This window comes from Symphalangus syndactylus, chromosome 13 (assembly GCF_028878055.3).
Source record: "Symphalangus syndactylus isolate Jambi chromosome 13, NHGRI_mSymSyn1-v2.1_pri, whole genome shotgun sequence".
In the NCBI taxonomy this organism is placed as follows: Eukaryota; Metazoa; Chordata; class Mammalia; order Primates; family Hylobatidae; genus Symphalangus; species Symphalangus syndactylus.
Genome location: NC_072435.2, coordinates 117,887,933 through 117,910,070, shown reverse-complemented (window position 1 = coordinate 117,910,070; position 22,138 = coordinate 117,887,933). Strand labels below are relative to the sequence as shown.

General features: G+C 53.9%; 1 protein-coding gene across 7 annotated transcripts in view; it reads right to left on the bottom strand.

Annotated features, from left to right (window-relative positions):
- Positions 1–7,657: 7,657 nt before the first annotated feature.
- MLXIP (MLX interacting protein) overlaps positions 7,658–22,138 on the bottom strand; it is a 69,180-nt gene continuing 54,699 nt past the window's right edge. The window contains exons 9-18 of one of the 7 annotated variants that reach the window (XM_063614660.1): positions 21,323–21,962; positions 20,975–21,088; positions 19,960–20,081; positions 19,639–19,816; positions 17,709–17,830; positions 17,008–17,214; positions 16,752–16,879; positions 16,364–16,487; positions 14,222–14,351; positions 7,658–13,310 (exon numbers count right to left, since the gene is read on the bottom strand). In XM_063614660.1, the coding sequence (XP_063470730.1) occupies positions 13,189–13,310; positions 14,222–14,351; positions 16,364–16,487; positions 16,752–16,879; positions 17,008–17,214; positions 17,709–17,830; positions 19,639–19,816; positions 19,960–20,081; positions 20,975–21,088; positions 21,323–21,962 (1,887 nt within the window). In that variant the 3' untranslated portion in view covers positions 7,658–13,188. Of the gene's footprint in view, positions 13,311–14,221; positions 14,352–16,363; positions 16,488–16,751; positions 16,880–17,007; positions 17,215–17,708; positions 17,831–19,638; positions 19,817–19,959; positions 20,082–20,974; positions 21,089–21,322; positions 21,963–22,138 lie in introns of those variants that run through there. The other 6 variants (XM_055236962.2, XM_055236964.2, XM_055236966.2 and 3 more) reach the window with 6 other exon arrangements.

The window sequence follows — 22,138 nt, the reverse complement described above, 5'->3', positions numbered from 1 at the left end:
ATCCTAGAAGACTTATAAATTGAAGTGCTCCTGCTGAGGGCAGGAGTGGAGGGAGGCAGAGTTTTGAAACAGGAATGGGAGCTGGACATGGTGGCTTATGCCTGTAATCCTAGCAATTTGGGAGGCCGAGGCAGGTGGATCACCTGAGGTCAGGAGTTCGAGACCAACCTGGCCAACATGGTGAAACCCTGTCTCTACTAAAAATACAAAAAAAAAAAAAAAAAATTAAATGGGCCTGTAATCCCAGCTACCCAGAAGGCTGAGGCAGGAGAATCACTGGAACCCTAGAGGTGGAGGTTGCGGTGAGTCGAGATTGCGCCACTACACTCCAGCCTGGGCAACAAGAGCAAAACTCCGTTTCAAAATAAAAGAGAAGCCGGGCACGGTGGCTCCTGCCTATAATCCCAGCACTTTGGGAGGCCAAGGAGGGTAGATCACTTGAGGTCAGGAGCTTGGGACCAGCCTGGTCAACATGGTGAAACCCTGTCTACTAAAAAAATACAAAAATTAGCCAGAAATCGCTTGAACCCGGGAGGCGGAGGTTTCAGTAAGCCGAGATCGTGCCACTGCACTCTAGCCTGGGCAACAGAGCGAGACTCCTTCTTTTTTTTTTTTTTTTTTTTGAGACGGAGTCTCGCTCTGTCGCCCAGGCTGGAGTGCAGTGGCGCGATCTCGGCTCACTGCAAGCTCCGCCTCCTGGGTTCACGCCATTCTCCTGCCTCAGCCTCTCCGAGTAGCTGGGACTACAGGCGCCTGCCACCACGCCCGGCTAATTTTTTTGTATTTTTAGTAGAGACAGGGTTTGCACCGTGGTCTCGATCTCCTGACCTCGTGATCCGCCCGCCTCGGCCTCCCAAAGTGCTGGGATTACAAGCGTGAGCCACCGCGCCCGGCCGAGACTCCTTCTCAAAAAAAAAAAAAAAAAAGAAAAGAAAAGAAAAAAATAAAATAAAATAAAAAGGAATGGGGAAAGGCCAGGTGTGGTGGTTCACGCCTGTAATCCCAGTGCTTTTAGAGGCTGAGGTGGGTGGGCTGATTGAGCTCAGGAGTTTGAGAACAGCCTGAGGAACATAGGAAGACCCCATATCTACAAAAAAAGAAAAAAGAAAAAGGGATGGGTGTTAGAAAGCAGGATGATGTTTCCTGATCTTTTTTGATCAGCGCTGGGAGAGTTCTGTTAGGAGACAACTGAATTCTGACTTATACCAGCTGTGTGCACAGCATGGGATGGGACCACAGTTAGCAACATTTTGGAGAAAGAATTCACCACCCAAAATCTGACAAATGGGAAGTGACGGGCAGGCTGCCATGAAAAAAGAAAACTCAGAAATGCTGCCAGGGTGTTACTGACTGAGCTGGACAGTCTTCGCGGTGGTCTTGATATAAACTGAGATATTTTGTCAGGTATGGGGAAACAGAGATGAAGAATAAGGAAAGTTACAGCCGGGTACGGTGGCTCACACCTGTAATACCAGCACTTTGGGAGGCCGAGGCGGGCAGATCACAAGGTCAGGAGTTGGAGACCAGCCTGGCCAGCACAGTGAAATCCGGTCTCTACCAACAAAATACAAAAAATTAGCCAGGCATGGTGGCACGCACCTGTAATCCCAGCTACTTGGGAGTCTGAGGCAAGAGAATCGCTTGAACCAGGGAGGCGGAGCTTGCAGTGAGCTGAGATCGTGCCACTGCACTCCAGCCTGGGCGACAGAGCAAGACTCCATCTCAAAAGAAAAAAAAAAAATGTTGCTGCTGGGCCAGGCGTAGGGGCTCACACCTGTAATCCCAGCACTTTGGGATCAAGGTCAAGAGATCAGGACCATCCTGGCCAACATGGTGAAACCCCGTCTCCACTAAGAATACAAAAATTAGCTGGGTGTGGTGGCGCACACCTGTAATCCCAGCCACTTGGGAGGCTGAGGCAGGAGAATCACTTGAACCTGGGAGGTGGGGGTTGCAGTGAGCTGAGATCATGCCACTAGATTCCAGCCTGGCGACAGAGTGAGACTCCATCTCAAAAAAAAAAAGAAAAGTTGCTGCCTTTATAGGTGCTGACTACAAACTCAGCAAATTTGAGGTGTGATTATTATCCACAGTTCATAGAAGAAGACTTCCAGGCACAGGACAGCTGTCACCCAGGCAGTCACTCAGAACCCAAATCTCATGGGACTAGCACTTCATGATGAGGACTTTGGATTTCATTCTAAATGTAAACTGAAGCCCCTGGAAGCTGAAGCAGCATCTTTTAAAAAGACCATTCCAGCTGTATAGAGAACTGACTGAAAGCAGCAAGAGGCAAAACATGGGCCAGGCGGGGTGGCCGACTTCTGTAACCCTAGCACTTTGGGAGGCCAAGGCAGGCGTATCACTTGAGGTCAGGAATTTAAGACCAGCCTGGCCAATATGGTGAAACCCTGTCTCTACTAAAAATACAAAATTTAGCCGGGCGTGGAGGCAGGCACCTGTACACCTGTAATCCCAGCTACTAGGGAGGCTGAGGCAGGAGAATTGCTTGAACCCCGGAGATGGAGGTTGCAGTGAGCTAAGATAACGCCACTGCACTACAGCCTGGGCTACAGAGTGAGACTCCGTCTCAAAAAAAAAAAAAAAAAAAAAAGAGTCCTAAGTCAGGGCCATTTGTATTTTGGAGGTGTTATTGGCAAGACTTGCTAATAGGCTGAACGTGGGAAGAGAGGGAAAGGAAGAGGCCAGGGTGAAGTCTGAGTTTCTGGCTGGAGCAGTTGGGGAGACGCCAATGCCGTTTATCGGGATGCAGAGCGTTTGCGGATGAACAAGTTTTGGGCACAGAGATGGAAAGTAAGGAAAGTAAGGTTAGTTAGAGGTAGAGGGACTTGAGAAAGAGAAACTTGTGAATAGGGAGGAATGAGTCAATGAAAAAGGAGAAAAATGCAAGGGACAGAAGAGATAACTGACAAGAGAAAGCCCCAGTGGGGCAGCAAAGGGAATGGTCCAGGAAAAGACAAAACCTGTGCAGATGTGAGATTTGGCCACTGTTTCTGTGAAGTTTGCCCTTCCCTAAAGGGCTCTGCGTGGGAAGTCCCTTCTGCCTCCTCGCCCTGGCCCCAACCCCTTTGCTGGTCCATCTCTGCTCATCCGGCTGGTTCCTGGCTCAGAAGCCACCTACCACAACCCATCACAGGTATCAACAAAGATTTTATTGTATTTACAATAAAGTCACTGTTGTATTCTCTGAGCCTCATTAAAATACAACCTTCAGTACACACATTTGGTTTGTTTTTTGAGGCAGAGTCTCGCTCTGACACCGACTGGAGTGCAATGGCACGATCTCAGCTCACTGCAAGCTCTGCCTCCAGTTTCAAGCGATTCCGCTGCCTCAGCACCCTAAGTAGCTGGGATTACAGGCACCTGCCACCATGCCCAGCTAATTTTTTGTATTTTTTTTTTTTTTTTGAGTTGGAGTTTCACTCTTCTTGCCCAGGCTAGAGTGCAATGGTGTGATCTTGGCTCACTGCAACCTCCACCTCCTGGGTTCAAGCGATTCTCCTGCCTCAGCCTCCTGAGTAGCTGAGATTACAGGCATGCACCACCACCCCAGCTAATTTTGTATTTTTAGTAGAGATGGGGTTTCTCCATGTTGGCCAGTCTGGTCATCTTGAACTCCTGACCTCAGGTGATCCACCCGCCTCGGCCTCCCAAAGTGCTGGGATTACAGGCGAAGCCACTGTGCCTGGCCTTTTTTTTTTTTTTTTTTTTTTTAACGGAGTCTCGCCCTGTTGCCCAGGCTGGAGTGTAGTGGCACGATCTTGGCTCATTGCAACCTCTGCCTCCCGGGTTCAAGAGATCCTCCCACCCCAGCCTCCCAAGTAGCCAGGATTATTAAATGTGCACACCACCGTGCCTGGCTAATTTGTGGGTGTTTTTTTTGTTTGTTTGTTTGTTTTTTGAGACAGAGTCTCTCTCTGTTGCCCAGGCTGGAGTGCAGTGGCTCAATCTCGGGTCACTGCAACCTCCACTTTCCGGGTTCAAGCGATTCTCCTGCCTCAGCTTCCTGAGTAGCTGGGACTACAGGCGTCCACCACCATGCCCAGCTAATTTTTTGTATTTTTTGTAGAGATGGGGTTTCACTATGTTGGCCAGGCTGGTCTCAAACTCCTGACCTCAAGTGGTCCGCCCACCTCGGCCTCCCAAAATGCTGGGATTATAGGCATGAGCCGCCACACCTGGCCAGTACCCACATCTTGGTCAAAGGAGAATAAAAAACGAAAAGTCAGGTAAATACACAGCAAGTATTAGGGAAAGGAGGGACAGAAACTAGAGAAACACAGATCTCAGTACATACAGGAGAGTTGACACAGCATCATTATAGTCCACTGATGGGTGGCGCTGGGAACTTGGGAGACACCAACACGTTGGAATCAGGGCTGTGGGACAGGTGTGAGGAGCAAGTTGGGGAGGACCGCTAACCCCTGATCACTCAGGCTCCACCCCCAGTGCAAAACTGTAATGGAACCAACCAGCTCTGTTCAGTACTTCCCCAGGAGTGAAAATCAGTCAGACTAGATGAAGAGATTAGACTGCTCACTGTACCAAGCCCATTAAGGCAGGAAAGTAGACTCTTATCTTAAAAAGCTTTTCCCCTCTCTACACAACAAGGGTTTTCTAGCTAATGATTTTCAGTGAAACAGAAAATCTGATCAATCAGAATGCCCCATTCCCCAGATTTCTCATTAACTGTGATTTTGTTGCTTTTCACAAAGCCTTTGGGAACTTTTAAATGACCAACTTTGCAGGTGTATATGCAATGCTGGAAATGGTATTAAAAAGCATACTTACGGCCAGGTGCCGTGGCTCATGTCTGTAATCCCAGCACTTTGGAAGGCCGAGGTGGGTGGATCACTTGAGGCCAGGAGTTCAAGACCAGCCTGGCCAACATGGTGAAATTCTGTCTCTATTAAAAATATAAAAATTAGCCCGGCCTGGTGGCAGGCACCTGCAGTCCCAGCTACTCGGGAGGAGGGGGTACGAGAATTGCTTGAACCCGGGAAGGCAGAGGTTACAGTGAGCTGAGACTGCACCATTGCACTCCAGCCTGGGCAACAGAGTGAGACCCTGTCTCGAAAAGAAAAAAAAAAAGGCATACTTAACAGATGAAATCCATATGGTGTCTGGAATGTGCTTCAAAATAATGGAGGTGGGCGTGAGGTCTTAGAAGAAAACAAAATTGGCCCCGAGTTGATAATTGTTAAAGTGGATGGTGGGCATTTATTATGATGAAGGGGCTCATTACACTATTCTCCACTTCTGTGTGTACTGAAGATTTTCTGAACTAAAAAGGTAGAAAGTACATGCATTAAACTTCAGGATAAGTTCAATCACACCAACCTATACAAGTCTAATTTCAGATCTTTACCGAAAATAAGGGAAACCATGTTCTACAGAATCGAGTCCACATCAAGATGAAATGCTTTTCACGCCATTTAGAGATTAGTCTTATAGCTACAATTACTCAAGTTGAAGTTTTGAAATTACCTACGCAGTCTTCAGAGTCAACACCTACTGTCGCTCAACCTGCCCCCTCTGATCCCCTTTCCTCCCCTGCCCCACCAGTCCCAGGGCTGTGGGCAGAGGCAGCTGGAGCAGGGGGGGCTCCGGGAGGGTTCATCCACAGGCTGTCTGCATATCTGCTTCCTGCCAGGTCTGTGCGAGGTACGGCACCAGGCCCTCGTCCTGGTGGGCTCAGAATCTGGTGGGGAAGAGAAACTGAGTAATTCAACACGATCGGTGTCCTGAGAGCTGCTCCGAGGCCCGACTCCCTGTGTGCGTGCACCTGTGTGGTGGGGAGGGAATGTGAAGGCTGGTTTCTGAGGATCTGATGTTTAAGGAAAGACCTGAAGGAAAAGAGTAGAGATGGGGAAGGGCTTGGACAGAGGAGACAGGCCTTGGGAAAACTGTAAAGAGCAAAACCAAACCAAATCTGGTGTGTTCAGAAAATGAAAAAACAGCAAAGAAAGCAGGGGAGGGGCTTCCATGAGGGCCTGGGCCTTTATCTGGAAAGCACTGGAAGGACTGAAGAGAAGAGTGACCTGGCTAGACTTGGGCTTTTTAAAGCTCGTGCTATGATGTGGAGGACAGATGAGGCCACTATTTGAGCTGCTTGGGCAATGACGTGACTTGGATGGGGGTGATGGCAGCAGGGATGGAGAAAAGCGGATGTGTATTTAGAAGAAACTGAGAAGAGAAACTTGGCAGGACTTGGTATTGGGAGGGGAGAGGAAGGACATCAGGGATAATTCTCTGGATTTGGGCTTGGGTAAGTGGTGGATGGTGAGGCCACTTACAAGATGGAAAAGCCCTGTTAGGCTTCTCTGACCCATGTAGCCTTGCTACCTCGGACATGCCTCTGGTTTGTCTGTGATGGAATTAACCACGCCGCCACCTTGAGAACTGTGCAGAGCTGCACATGCCCCTGCAGCAGCCGGAAATGTTAAGCCTGGGCATGGCCCAGTGCACATCGAGGAACAGGACTCCAGGGCACCGGCCTCGCTCCTTCCGGATCCTGCTCCTGTCCTGCTCCTGTTGCTGCTACTCCCTCCCCAACCCATCCAAACTCTGCTTTCTCCTCCAACCATGCCCCTACCATCTTTTAGGATCCCAGGTAGGTATGGAGCTGCACTCAAAACATTAACACAGACACCTGTTGCTGAGCTCAGTAGAAACCGACTTCCTTCCAGCCCAAAGGAGTTTGTGAGGCACTCACCTTTCCCTCCAGGACCCCCGGTCCTCAAGGCCCAGGCTTGCTTTGTGTCTCCTCAGGGGAGGTATGGGGGTTTGATCAGACAAGAGCTTGTGTATCAACCCACTGCATTCTACATTGAGATCCAGATCTGGGCAGTCATCTGGTGAAGCAACCCCATGGCTCTGTGCGGGGCTGGGTCTTCTCGCTGGGTCACCCTGTCCAGGCACAAGGAGCCAGATGGGTGGGTGCAGGGCCCAGGAAAATGACAGAGAAAAGCTTCTACATTAAACGAAGATGAGCCAAACCTTCTCAGCACTTGAACAAAGGAACATTTCTACTGGTCAGCTTTCTAGTCTTTCCCATCTCTGGTATTAGGTCAATAACGAGCAGGAGAACCACAGTGCCTGGAAGCTCCCACTGTGACTGAGGATCTTGCAGAGCTGGGCCAGTGCTGGCTGTGCTGACGACTGCACTCTCTAAGCACAGAGCTCCACGGGCTACTGAACACTCGGACACATGTGATTTCATGTGAAACTGTCAAGCGTGCAGGCCTGGTGCTGTTTGCCCAAGTCCCGGATGAGGAAATGGGAGGTTTATAGGGGCACCAGTGAGTTCTGTCCACCTGGGCGTGGCCTGGAGCAGTGGCCTGCCACTAGCCCCTGCTGAGGCCACAGGCAGAACCTGCCACACTGGGCCTTTCTCATCAGCCTCTGTAGGGAGGCCTGTCTTTAGGAGAGGAGCACCCACTTTCTGTACACACCTCCAGAATCGCCCTCCCACCCTGGGCCTCTTCCCCACCCAATGCCTCCATCCCAGGCTGATCACACCTCCCAAGGTTAGAAGGAGTAAGCTGGCCAAGGGCATCGCTATGCTCAGATCTCTTCATTTTCCCATCTCTTCCACTGCGCAAAAGGATAGTATTTAAGGCCACATATCACAGGCTTTTCAAAAAAAATAAGGTTTCTTTATTGTCTTGGATGCAAATAGTTTAAAAAATGCATTGTAGTGTTGAATACAGCTGGTGGAAACGTGCTTCTTGACAGCAGAGCATCAGAGGGGTGTACTCAGGGTGACATGGGCTGGAGGGGGCCTCTGGCCAAACCAGACTCTTCTCCGGTTTGTTCTTCAGACCACGAGGTGGAACCGTCTCCTCAAAGGAGCCCTGCCACAATCACCAAAGCTCACACCAGAAAAAACCGCCATTTACACAACAAACTGAACCTGAAAAAGGTACAGAACATGGTGCTTCCACTGTGAACAAAATCAGCAAGCGAATCCGTTTTCCCTTCCCGGGCTGTTCGAAAAAAATTCAGCTAGAGAAACGGGGGCACTGTGGGCGGCCCGTGGGGGATGGCCTGGAGCTGTGGGGCCCGGGCTGAGCCCTTCCTGCCTTTTAACTGCAGGATGTAAACTCTATGGAAATGTATAGAACTTCAGTTTCTCCCAACCCTCCACAACCTCAACTCTTGAGACCACCAAATAACTGTTAGGAAACGCAGAAGAGAGTCCTTCAAATGAGCTACACCCAGGTTCAGCGCGCAGAACCAACAGTGTGACTGGGGCATGGAGGTAAATTCTGACACGATCGGAGGGGAATTTCACAAAACAAAATTCCATGAAGTAAACACGCACACGCAAGCTTGTGCAAGTGCAAGCACGCGTGCACACACACACACACACACACACACATACACACAAAATCAACATTCAACGTGAAGAGTTCCCTTTTCTTTCTCGAAGGTTGATTTTTGCAAGCTCTGACAAGCAGAGTCCCATGCGGTGGCCAGGGGGGCCAAGACCTCAGAATGAAAAGCCTGCAGCTACTCGGTCCTCACCCATTCTGGAGGCCAGCCCTGGTACAGGCATGGGGGTGGGGGTCCTAAAACGCTTTGTCAGCGTTCCTGGAGCCCTTGCCAAGCTTACCACCTGCCCCATGTGTGTCCCTCACAGCACAAAAACCCGTCCAGCCGCCCAAGGCCACGGTGTCCACTGAATGCCACAAACATGCTGCTGAGCCTCAAAGCTCTTCAACCTCCCACCTTGCTGTCCCCTCTCCCCTGACAGGTGTGCAGACAAGGTAAAATCCTCCAAAGCAGAGATGTCAAGGGCGCGGAGCCACATGCCACATCCCCGTGCATCTTTGGCACCCTGGCTGGCCACTGCTGCACACACTGCCTGCCCGGATCAGTGCTGTCCAGCCCTCATTTCCCTTCCCCAAGGAAACGCTGGGCCAAGCTGAGCTCCAAAACAGGTGGGTTCCTCTGGGGCTGGGGAGCAGGTGTCGAGGGAAAGGCCACTTTCCCACCAGAGGGAAAAGAGAGAGGTTCAATTCACACCCAGGCTGCCTGCTAGGAGGCCTCAGGTGGGCGAGGCAGGGGCCAGGCGACAAGGGAAAGGGACAGCTGAGGGCGAATGGAGGTGATGAGAGGGGCCCTCCAAGCCTTCCCATGTCAGAGCCAGGGTAAGGAAAGAGCTGGACCAAAGCAAGGTCCATCTGCCAGTGCAGAACCAGGCCCACAGCACCCCAAATCCCCCCCACACAGGGGTCCATTGGCCCGGGACAGGCCCAGCTCCACTCCCACGAGTTCTGAGAGCATAACATCCTGTCCAGCAGACAGCGAGATCTCGCCATCTTGAAAACCTGAACCTGCCACCTCAGGTTTGCCCAGGGGCCAGCTAGGGCCTTGGAGGAAGGGGCCTCGCCAGTTCTCAGCTGCAGCTCCCCTCTCTGAGAGAGACCCTTACCTGCACCCTAGCTGCCGGCGGGGCCAGTCACAGCTGTGCACGGAGATGAGGTGGGTGCGTGAGCCCCCCCACCCCAGCAACAGACAGAGGTGCTGCATGCCACTGTGCTCCTTTATCTGGGCAGGGACTGGGGGTGCCATGTCCTCTAAGAATCCAAATTTACAACCTCTTAGCCAGAGCAGAGAAACCTTAGGATTGACTTCTAGAAAAGGGAGTGTGGTCAGGGCCCATGGGCAAGAAACGGGAGGGCTGGCTGACCGCTGACCCCACTCCCCTGGCTGACGGCTCCGGGACCACGCGCAGCGCTGGGGGGTCTGCCACTTTCCAGCCCCATCCCCTCAACCACAACCAATGCTGTCATCAGCACCAATGGCCAGCACTGCTGTTGCTTCCTGTGGTAAAATCCTCCAAAGTAGAGATGTCCTAAGGCAGCGGCTAGCCAGCCTGTCCGGATGCTGCGTGGCCTGCTGGCCGACTCCAAGAAAGGCCCTCAGTGGCGCCTACCCTGCTCTGGGGTCTCCCACCCACTACAGAAGGCAGCAGTGCAGTGCAGGGACTGACAGCACAGGGCGATTTCTCAGAAACCCGCCCAGGGATTTATAAGCCAGCAGGTCTTCTGGTTTTTCTTTTTGGATTTTCTATTTTTTTCTTTTCTTTTTTTTGAGATAGGGTTTCGCTCTGTCACCCAGGCTGGAGTACAGTGGTACAATCTTGGCTCACTGCAACCTCCGCCTCCCAGATTCAACTGATTCTCCTGACTCAGCCTCCCGAGTAGCTAGGATTACAGGCATGTACCACCACATGCAGCTAATGTTTTGTATTTTTAGTAGAGACAGGGTTTCACCATGTTGGTCAGGCCGGTCGTGAACTCCTGACCTCAGGTGATCCACCCGCCTTGGCCTCCCAAAGTGCTGGGATTACAGGCATGAGCCACCACACTCGGCCTCTATTTTCTTTTATTTAGAGGCAAGGTTTCACTCTGTCGTCCAGGCTGGAGTACAGTGTGGCATGATCATAGTTCACTGCAACTTCTAGGCCCAAACAATCCTCCAGCCTCAGGCCCAACTAGCTGGACCACAGGCACTCACTGCCACACCCGGCTAAATTTTTTTTTTTTTGTAGAGACAGGGTCTTGTTAAGTTGCCAGCGTTGGTCTCCAACTCCTGAGCTCAAGTGATCCTCCAGCCTCAGCCTCCCAAAGTGCTGGGATCACAGGCAGGAGCCACCGCACCCGGCCAAGATTGATCTTCTTACTCTCCAAAGCGTCAGCATTTTGAAGTTTCTTTTATGAAAGTGGGGGCAAGAATCAGGGTGAAAATGAGTGTAAACAAAGCCCATCCTGTGGTCAGCACCCACTGGAGGTGGCCAGCAGAGTGGCCTCAGATGTCCCTGCACCTGGCCCAGGAGCCCAGGACAGAGGTCAAATCTAGGCCTCTTGGTCTGGCTGGATTCATCAGGCAAGATTCGAAAACAAGAAAACCTCTAGAACAAGAAACAATCATGTCTGCAGCAGATACGGCACTGTGGCCCTATGGCCATGGCAATCGTGAGCACCAAGAGAATGACTTACAGAAATATCTCCAATACAAAGACATGCATCTCCTGAACAGTGGACAGTCACTGGGACACACACACACACACACACTCTTTAAGGCTCACACAACCTAACAGCCTTAAATATCTGAAGAAACAGAATCACGACATTAAGTCAGCAGAGAGAGAGGTAGGCTGAAGCAGCAGGAGGCCAATTTTATATCCCATGGAGTTTTAAAAAAATGACTCCCCAGCAAGGGGTGGGGAGAAAGCCACTGATTTAGGAGAGTTCTTGGCTCAGCCAACCACTGCGGTTATCTACACGTTTTACAAAGGCACAGAAGTAGAGAGGGGCTGCACTTGTGACCCTCCCCAGGGCCCGCACAGCCGGACACGGTGGGTTCTTCCTTTTTCCCTTCTGGCCTTGGTGGAATTCCTACCACGGTGGCCTCTGCCTTTGGGACAATGCCTTCATGCTTATCCCTGGGTCAAGAATGGAGTCTATTACCATTTCCTAGGGGAAATTCCAAGGACCAGCCCAGTCTCATCTTACGTTCACCCCACAGGAAGGTGATCTGGAAAGCCTGTCAACACGCGCTCTGGGTGGCTGAGTGGTGTCACCAAGCTCCTTTTGTGCAGGGTTGAAGCATAGACAAGGGGGCAGGCAGCTGGCCGGAGGCCTGAAGTGGGGAGAGATCCCCGCAGGCCTGCAGGAGCCAGGGAGAACCTCTAACTGGATCTAAAATTTGGGGACAGCCCAGGGGTGCCCCTCTTCAGATGGCTCCCAGGCTCCCTCAAAGCCCATCCCAGGCCCTGCAGGCAGAGAGGGAGGGCGAGGAGAGGCAGGGAGGGCAGAGGTCGCCTGAAAGCCTGGGCTCCGAACTCCTCAGCAGAGCTTTAAAGCGTGTTCTTTCCACGAGGAGGTACCCTCAGCCGGGCTTCCTGAGTGCTGGAGAGAGTGCTTGCCCCTGCAGCTCCCTGCAGAGGCAGCCAGAGAAGGCCAAGGACTGAGGCTGGGCCAACCTCTTGCTGCAGGCTCAGAATGGCCCCCAGCCCAGCCATGCCTCCACCCAGCCCAGATCTGGGTAGATTCTTTGCTGTCTGATCTGAGATGCCTAGAAACAGCTCTGAAGGCTGACCACCATAGAGTGCTGCCCGCCAACATTGTTTCCTTCTTCAAACACAAGACGGGACAGACTTTTGAGTGTGGGGGCATCTTTGGTCCGAGAACTGTCCTGGTTTGGGGCTCCCAGCTGAAAGACATCAGACAAGATGACAAGGCTGACAGCAGGACATGGAGTCTGATCTTTCAGACACTAGAACTTCAGGGTTCTAAGCTCCCACTGGACATGCTTGATCTGTCAACAGTTGCAGCTGGAGCCAAGTGGAGAAGAACGGCAGAAGGGCCACGGCAGTGAGGTGACATCCAAGAAGGCCCTGGGCTGAGTCCCGTGGATCCTGCAACGTCAGGTGGAGCTAAAAGGGGACAGATGAAACATGCCCAGCAGGGCCTCTCAGCCAGAGCCGCCATCGTGCATCACACGCTTCCATTATGGTCCTGTGTGTCCCACATCCACTGTTTCTGCACACATGTGTCCTGGAGGGCCTCTGAAGAAGGCACTTCTCCCTGGCAGCCTGCCATGCATAAGCCTGAATAGAAGCCCAAGTCCATCCACAAGGGCCGGGCACGGTCAGAGTTGAGGGGAGAAAGAAAGACACCTTCCAACTGCCACACAGGCAGACCAGAGAGTGGAGCAGGGCATCAGGCAGAGGCATGCATGTGGACAGGACATGGCAGGAGGGACAAGGCTGGGCCTCAGGACAGGAGCAGGCCCTGTCACCCTCATCCCATCAATTCCGCTCACTGGTGCCGGGCCCGGCAGGCCACCAGTAGGGCAGGACCAGCATGGCCAGCACTTCCCTTTTGTGTGGGCTGCCCCGAGGGCAGAGGAGGTTGGTGACTGAGGTCACTGAGTGAGAGAGTTCACAGCAGTTCCCGAAGGCAGGCTATTGCTGTCAGCAGGCCCGGAACCTGCTTCAGACCTGAGCATGGCCTCCCGACGCCACGGTGGGCCGGCAGAGTTGGAGAGAGGCCCTGAGGCTGAGCGTCAGGAAGGGCTGGGGGGCGCAGCCTACTCTCCATGGGCAGGGAAGGGTCTCCTGGCATCTCATGCGGCCACATGCCAGCTAAGCAGCTAGGACTCTCCCAATCTCTTGCCGATCCTGGTGACAGCCTTGGACGCCTGCTCTGGCAGCTGTGCGGGGTCTGTGAGGATGGAGGTGGAGGTGCTCAGCTGCCGCAGCGTGTTCAATACCACTGCAAGACAGAAAGGGTCAGACACAGGCAGTGACACAGACTCACCACACACCGCACACTCGGCTTCGTACCTACAACCCATGTGGGAATGCTCAGGCATGGGGTGAGCAGCAGCCGTGCTGGACTGCAGGGAGGAGTGCCGGGGGCCTACACCGAGACCTGGGCACTCACCCCTCTGCCTCCAGAAGCTTCCCCAAATCCAGCAGGAGCTGCCGTAGGTGGAGCATCCTATGCTGTTCCTGGTGCCACGGGGCTGCCAGCTGTTCTGATATTAAGCTTCTATAACCTTAACATATGGGATCATCTTTGCTTGTTATTTTTTTTTTTTTTTTTTTGAGACGGAGTCTCGCTCTGTCGCTCAGGCTGGAGTGCAGTGGCACAATCTCGGCTCACTGCAAGCTCCGCCTCCCAGGTTCACGCCATTCTCCTGCCTCAGCCTTTCCGAGTAGCTGGGACCACAGGCGCCTGCCACCACGCCCGGCTAATTTTTTGTATTTTTAGTAGAGACGGGGTTTCACCGTGGTGTCGATCTCCTGACCTCGTGATCCGCCTGCCTCGGCCTCCCAAAGTGCTGGGATTACAAGCGTGAGCCACCGCGCCCGGCCCTTTGCTTGTTATTATAAGAATTAAACAAGAAAATACATCTGAAGGCACCTGATACAGGGCCTGGCAAATAGTGGGCACTCGATCCATGCAAGCTGGGTTTGAACAAGCTGGGAGACACACAAGGGCAGGAGCCTCCTGCCCCCACTGGGCACTCCTGACTGAGGACCTCCTGAACAGCACTGTGCCCCTGCCCCGGCCCCACCTGGCTGCCTCCAGTGGAGTCTGGCAAATACTGTCCTCAGCCTGGGGCCGTCCTCCCTCCAGGACTAGCATGAAGCCCCCCACCCTGGCACTGCCCCACTCACTCGGCCTGAGGATGGGCAGGGAGCAGTGCTGGTCCAGCCAGGACAGCGCCGTCCGATGCAGCTCCTCCAGGCTGCTGGTGGACACCATGCCCTTGAACGACTCAAACAGCGGCTTGATGATGATGCTGAACTGCAGTATGTGGTTAAAGAAAAGGCAGGCATGGAGAGGGGCTGGGAACTGCAGACCCGAAGGTGGCTGGGCTGGCCTACTCCTTTCCCCTGGGGCTGGTAAGTACCTGCCCACAGAGAATGGATCACTGGGGAAAAGGGGGAGAGATCTCTAGGCAAGGTATGTCTTCCACTTCATGAAAACACTCTGCTCTAACTGTACCTGGACAACAGGGCTGCTCGAGCACCGAGCAGGCAGGGGGCAGGGACATAGAAGGTCTCTAGTCTGGAATGGGTCCTAGCACAAACACGTGATCAAAATGGTTCTTACATATAGTGGCAGGAACATCAAAGGCACAGAGCAGGTGGAAAGGCAGAAGCCAGCCGGGCGTGGTGGCTCACGTCTGTAATCCCAGCACTTTGGGAGGCTGAGGTGGGTGAATCACTTGAGGTCAGGAGTTTGATGTCAGCCTGGCCAACATGGTGAAATCCATCTCTACTAAAAATGCAAAAATTAGCTGGGCATGGTGGCACGTGCTTGTAGTCCCAGCTACTCAGGAGGCTGAGGCTGGAGAATCGCTTGAACCTGGGAGGCGGAGGCTGCAGTGAGCCGAGATTACACCACTGCACTCCAGCCTGGGTGACAGAGCAAGACTCTGTTCTCAAAAATATAAATAAATAAACGCAGGAGCCATCTGCCTGAAAGTGGCGTTTGCCTTCTGTGTTAAATGCAAAAGTGCACGCCAGTCTTCTAGACCATCTTAGTGAAGGCCTGAGGCATATTTCCTCTCGGACTTTGATCAGGACGGCACTCACAGTTCCCCCACCTTGGCCTGATGATGGGGAGTGTGCCATTTCATCAAAGAAGCTCCGATTCATTCCAGACACCACCCAGCTCTATTAATGACAGGGATCAGGACCGGGGCAGGCAGTAAAACAGCAACACAGGGGAATCGGAGCTGGTGCCTGTCATCTCTTCAATTAAAAACTGCCTCTTATGGCCGGGCACGGTGGCTCATGCCTGTAATCCCAGCACTTTGGGAGGCCAAGGCAGGGGGATCACCTGAGGTCAGGAGTTTGAGGCCAGCCTGGCCAAAATGGTGAAACCCCATCTCCATTAACAATACAAAAATTAGCCGGGCGTGGTGGCATGAGCCTGTAGTTCCAGCTACTCAGGAGGCTGAGGCAGAAGGATCACTTGAGTCTGGGAGGGTGGAGGCTGCAGTGAACTGTGATTGCATCACTGTACTCCAGCCTAGGTTACAGAATGAGACCCTGTCTCAGGGGGAAAAAAGAAACAAACAAAAAAACCCTGCCCCTTCCAGCACACACAGGTGCTGTGCCCTGCCCTGCCCGATAGCTGCAGCCAGGATTCTCTCCTCCCACATGACTGTCACCTCTGACTGTCAGACCCTTGCCCCAATGCCATGGTCAACCCAACACATGTGCCGACCGTTTACTCAGAGGCAGAGCGGTGGCAGGGTGGGGAGTGACCAGGCAGGAACCACTCCCTGTGAGAGCCGTGCTGCCACCTGGAAGGCCGAGTGCAAGACGGCCTTGGCACGAGAGCCCCCAGAGGTGGACATGCTCCAATAGGCTTCAAATTGGGCTCCACCACTCAGTGAGGGAGTCCTGGTTTCCGCCTGTCAACAGCAGGGGTGGCACTCACCCTCCTTCTGGCTTCGAGGACCGAGCTGGCTGCCAGGCTGTCTGGAGCCACGCCTCCTTCCCCTGCACCTTCTGCAAGTGACTCTAGCATTGTCCTGATTTCTTAAGGACCTAGAGAGCAAAGCCCACCGTTCTACCTCCCTAGCCCTTCCTGCAAAGCACCCTGAAGCCCCATCAGCAGCTCCAGCCCACACAGCAGGCCAGGCCGGACCACTCTCTCCCGAGATAGACACTAGCACTGCCTGTCGTGAGGAGCTTGGTGACACGCATTTAAAGAGTCTTTCTAAAGTAACTACAGTGCCACGGTCTGTGGCTTCAGTGCATTGGCTGAGGGCTGGGAAGAGCAAAAAGAAAACCCAAAGATACAATCCAGAACTTCCAATTCTGCAAGGTCCGGCTTTTCACGTATTCGTCAAACATGTCTTTCATGTGATCAAACTGGCGCCGGGTAACAGGGACTCCCGTGGCAGGGAGCAGCTGCTGGCAGGAGCTGAAATGACAGGAGCCGTGGGAGCTGTGGAGCAGCCAGTGGCCAATAAGGACTCTGGGACAAAAGATGGGCAGGGCTGGCCCAGTGCCGGGCCACAGCCAGGCACAGAGAAGAGAGGTCTGTGGAAGGAGGGTGACAAAGAGCAGAACTACTGCAGCAAAGAGGCATCGACCAGTGATGAGGCCACAGGGTCCCACCACCTCTGAAGCAGGCCCTGCGTCCGGACGGGGTGCCTGGTTGGAGCCCCAAGGCCCAGAAGCTCACATGATGGTGGCATTGAGCTCCTCGATCTCCTCCCGCAGCCGCCGGGCCTCCTCCTGCATCTGGCCCCTCTCCTGCTGCAGCTTGGTGATGTACTCCACGGTCTTCTGCAGTGTGATGGCGTGACTGGTCTGCAGAAGGGGCAGGTGGCTGGAGGCGGCACCCACAGCCAGCAGCCCTGCCACCAGCAATGACCACACACGGAGCACGTCCTGCCAGCTCCCCTGCCCTGCCACGGCCCACACTCTTAGCAACTCACCAGCTTGGAATTGTTGGAGATGAGGCTGTTGAGCATGTCAAAGCACATCTTGATGTTGAAGCGCCTTTTCTGCTCAGCTGAGATGTGCTTCATCTGCCGGTTCTGCTGGAGAACCCGCTGGTCACTGAGACAGGCACATTGCAGGCACGTCCACCCCTCCTCACCCCCTATGCTGATCCTGGGTGCCCAAGGGCCAGGGCTAGAGAGCTACGTGGGAGGAGGGCACGACGAGAAGCTGAAGGCTCCAATGAGGAGCCAGGGGGACAAGACTGGGAACCATAAAAAACCCGCTCTGCAGAATAGTGCACAGCCAGGGCTGGGAACTGCGGGGCTGAACCGGTGCATCCCAGGTGCTGCCAGCTCCGCCTTCCCCACCCAGCCCTGCCTCCTCCCCCCAGCACAGCTCTGGTGGTGGCCACACCCCTCCTGCAACTGATGCGGGCAGCCTGAGCGGTACTTGCACACTACGTGGACTCAGCGTTGGCTCCCAGGCTTGGGGCCCACCCAAAAGCCTCCAGTGGGCCCACCATCCCCACAGGGCTGGTTCGTGGGATGGGGCAAGCAGAAGCCCATTTCTGATCCACCCCTGCCTGGGCAGCTCTGGCTGGGTCTGAGGTCTCCATTCCAGACAGACACAGATCCTTGATGTCCTGCACTCCTCTCCCCTCCTCCCAAGGGAACCAAGAGGAGACATGCGGTACCTTTAGTGCAGCCACATTTTTGGGGTCAGATTTCCCTGAGCAGTTGTTCTGGGGAGACTGAGGACTGGGGCTCTGCTCCGATGCACACGGAGAGGCCTGCCCTGAGTTTGGGCAGTCCCGACCTGGTAAGAACAGACTCCTCTGAGGGGCGGAGCCCTGGCCCCTCAACGCCACCAGGAGGCAGCCCGGGGTCTCTGCAGGGTTATGAGGTGCTCGCTGCTAGCCACGTATTGCACTTGGTTCTTTAAACTGCACACATATGCTTCCTTAGATTTTTCTTATTCACTCCCTGAATATTTTAAATTTAATAACAACAACAAAAACACCCTTAACCCACACAGAACACGATGGAGCAACCCTGTGTGACGTGTTCCAGTCACTGGTGTCGCTTTAGGAGATATTTCGCAGGTGGGCTCTTTATTATTATTATATTTTTTAATTAAAAAACATTTTTTATAGAGCCAAGGTCGCACTATATTGTCTAGGCTGGTCTCAATCTCCTGGGCTCAAGCGATCCACCTGCCTCAGCCTCCCAAAGTGCTGGGATTAGAGGAGTGAGTGACCGCGCTCAGTCCCAGGTGGACTCGGCCTTCTCCGCCCATTCCGCTTTACTGTAGCAAATGCCTCCGCCTCCTTTCCTCTCTGCTGGATTATTTTCCCCAAACTCCCCATGAGGCTGTGCAGCAGGCTCTAAGTTCTGTGTTCTGAGACTCCGGAGACCAAGGCGATGGTTGGCCCTAACCTCTCCCTCGATTATTTGAGGGGCCTGACTCCCAACTCTTTTGTTTCTGTCTTTCCAGGCTGAAGAGTCCTTACTCTCCAAAGCCTGTCCTTGGAAAAGGCCCCTGCTGGCTGAGTCCGCTAAGTCAGAGACCCTCCCTCATTCGTGTCTTCCTGAGGGAAGAGGGAGACAACTGTTTGCTCACAGAGTTCCAGGAGCAACTACACCATGCTTTTGTTTGTTTGTTTGAGATGGAGTCTCGCTCTGTCACCCAGGCTGCAGTGCAGTGACTCGATCTCAGCTCACTTCAACCTCCACCTCCTGGGTTCAAGTGATTCTCCCATCTCTGTCTCCTGAGTAGCTGGGACTACAGGTGCATGCCACTAAGCCCGGCTTTTTTTTTTTTTTTTTTTTTTGCATTTTTTGATAGGGACAAGGTTTCACCATGTTGGCTGGGCTGGTCTCGAACTCCTGACCTCAAGTGATCCACCTGCCTTAGCCTCCCAAAGTGCTGGGCGTACAGGCATGAGCCACGGCACCCGGCCTACACCATGCTTTTATTTAAGAAAAGAGGCCATTTCCATTTCCCTTCCTGGCACGGCAGGCATTTGAGGGAAGGGGCCCCATCTGCCTACACCCTCTAGCAGCAGCACAGCCTCGGGCAAACCATTCATCCCTGATCTGGCCTGTTGGCTCCTCAGATGTCCCTGGGCAAAATCAGTCCGGCTCTGACTATCTCACCCCTGGATGGCCCAAGAGTGGACATGGACCACAGACCTGTAGTGCTGAGACTTGCTGGGGAAGGCCACGTTGGTGCCCAGATAAGGCTGGACGGCTTCTGTGGCCATAGCAACCCCAGGCTGATGTTCCCAGAAACAGGAACCCCAGGGCTCCTCAATCCCTTCTCTGGGGGAGAACAGCAGCTCAGTACCAGGCCTTCGTGGGCAGTCAGCAGGGACTCCCCGAGCACACGGGTCACCTACACTGCCACATGCCCACTACTTTTTGCCCTGCCAGTGCCACCACAGTTCATCCTGCCACCCACAGAGCGTGTTCCCAGACTGTGTTATCAGCAGGCCTACAAGACCTCACTGTGTATCCTAAGCCCAGGCTCCGTCCTGGGGACCCAGCAAGCACCCCCCATGATCTGTGGCAGGCCCAGTTACTTCCGTTGTGATGTCCCAACCATCCTGCTGAGTGAACACTCACTGGGCCCTGTGACAGTGACCTGGGGGCTGCCCCCATGCAGCGGGACCTGCTCGCCCTTCCCCAGGGGGTCTTGCGCTGTGCTTGGGAAGAGCCGGGAGGCGGGGGCAGGCGGGCTGCTCGTGCCATGGCCGAGATCTGTTACCAGGATGCTGCTGTGGAACTCCGGGACCCCAGGAGCCTGCAGTGACATGCGAGAGAGGTCACCCCCAACCGCTGATATACAGCAGGGCGGCACACCAGTCGTCTCAGGTGAGGGCCGCCCAAGATCAGGGTGCTCCGGGGTGAGAAGGACACTGCAGGACTGCCCAGGGCCCTCCTCACCCTGGCGATGGCAGCAGGCGCAATGACCACGTTGGACTGGGAGACGGTGGAGGCCAACATCCCTTCTCTCTTCAGAGGCCCTGACGTCATGATCACCGCTTGTGGTTGGCCTGAAAAGGCAGCTGCCAGGATAAGGAGGATGTTCAGGTGCAGCCCTGGGCCACAGGGTGTGGCCCACCCTGCAGAGGCCGCCTCTCTGCCAGTGAGACAGCTTGTTCCCAACCCCAGGGAACAGAAAGACAAAGCCACCAAGGCACCTAAAACCATTTGTGTGACTTCCTGAAGGAGATATGTTATAGTCCCAGGAAAGAGATGGCCAGGACCACGTGTTTTCACACTGTAGGTTGTGACTAACTTTAAAAAAAGATAGAGAGGCTGGGTGCAATGGCTCACACCTGTAATCCCAGCACCTTGGGAGGCCAACGCAGGTGGATCACCTGAGGTCAGGAGTTCGAGACCAGCCTGGCCAACATGGTGAAACCCCATCTCTACTGAAAATACAAAATTAGCCAGGTGTGGTGGCACATGCCTGTAATCTCAGCTACTCAGGAGGATGAGGCAGGAGAATCACTTGAACCCGGGAGGCAGAGGTTGCAGTGAGTCAAGATCACGTCATCTCACTCCAGCCTGGGCAACAACAGTGAAACTCCGTCTCAAAAAAAAGATAGAGAATACAGACTGGGTGCGGGGGCTCATACCTGTAATCCCAGCACTTTGGGAGGCCAAGGTGGGCAGATCGCCTGAGATCAGGAGTTCGAGACCAGCCTGGCCAACATGGTGAAACCCCATCTCTACTAAAAATACAAAAAATTAGCTGGGTGTAGTCATGGGCGCCTGTAATCCCAGCTAACTTGGGAGGCTGAGGCAGGAGAATGGTTTGAACCTGGGAGGCGGAGGTTGCAGTGAGCTAAGATCACACCACTGCACTCCAGCTAGGTGACAGAGTGAGACTCCGTCTCAAAAAACAAACAAACAAACAAACAAACAAAAATTAGCCGAGTATGGTGGCGCACACCTGTAATCCCAACTACTCGGGAGGCTGAGGCAGGAGAATTGCTTGAACCCGGGAAGGGGAGGTTGCAGTGAGCCGAGATTATGCCACTGTACTCCAGCCTGGGCGACAGAGACTCTGTCTCAAAAAAAAACCAAACAAAAAAACAAAAAAGATAGAGCATAGAAAATGGACTAGATCATGGCCATGTATTATTTCATGACACTTTTGTTTCATTTAAGTGTGTGTGTGTGCGCGCACACATGCACACCAGGGTGGTGGTGGTGTTCACAAGTTTGAAAGCCTTTGGGATGGGAAAACATCCGTCTGGGTCGGGGGGAGCCCCGCACTGAGTCCCCCCGCCTGGCTCACCTGGGGCGATGCAGGCGTTCTTCAACACCAAGGACATGGGCTCTGATTTGGGAGCAGGCACTATTTTGTGGGGCTGCTTAGGCCTGCCCCCAGTCAAGGATACAGGTTTGGGGTGCACAAAAGTTAACCGTGGCTGGGGAAGCCGGGTGACAGGAGACAGTGCCAGCCCACAAGGCGCCACTGACGGGGCAGGGTGATGGGTGGTGATCACAAGGCCCTGACTCTGGCTGAAGGTGGTGGCGGAGGCGTCGTGGGTGAGGGTGGCAGAGGCCGTGTGGGTGATGACAGACGGTGCTTTGTTGACTCCAGCAAACTTCTGTGGCTGATGGAAGGTGGGTGGAGCCGGGGGGTTCAGGGCAGTGGCAGGAGGAGGAACTAACGGTAACACAGGGGAGATGGGCGGTGGGGCGGGGCTGGGAGACAGCAGGGGCATGGTGAAGACGGGGAGGAAGGGCTGCGGGACACTCAGTGGCGGCTCTGAGGAACCGAAGTCCGTGGGCTGGATAAACGGGTCCTCAGTCCGGGAGGTGTGTTCACTGCCCTGCCCATCCACGTGAGCCAGGGATGGGGCAGTAGGGGGCGCGATGAGGCTGTCAGGAAGGCTCACGGTGGGGAGGGCTGTGGTTGGCAGGATGCTCTCCTGAAAAAGGAAGAGAGGAGCCAGGAAGAAATGCTGGGGTCAGACAATTCCTTACTAGCGCTGCACACTGCCAAGTCCAACTATACAGGCCGGGTGCTCACAGGGACAAAGGCCACATCTCCATGCCCATGGCTGCTGATCTGGGGATAGGGATTTGTGTTTCCCTGCGTGTCTGT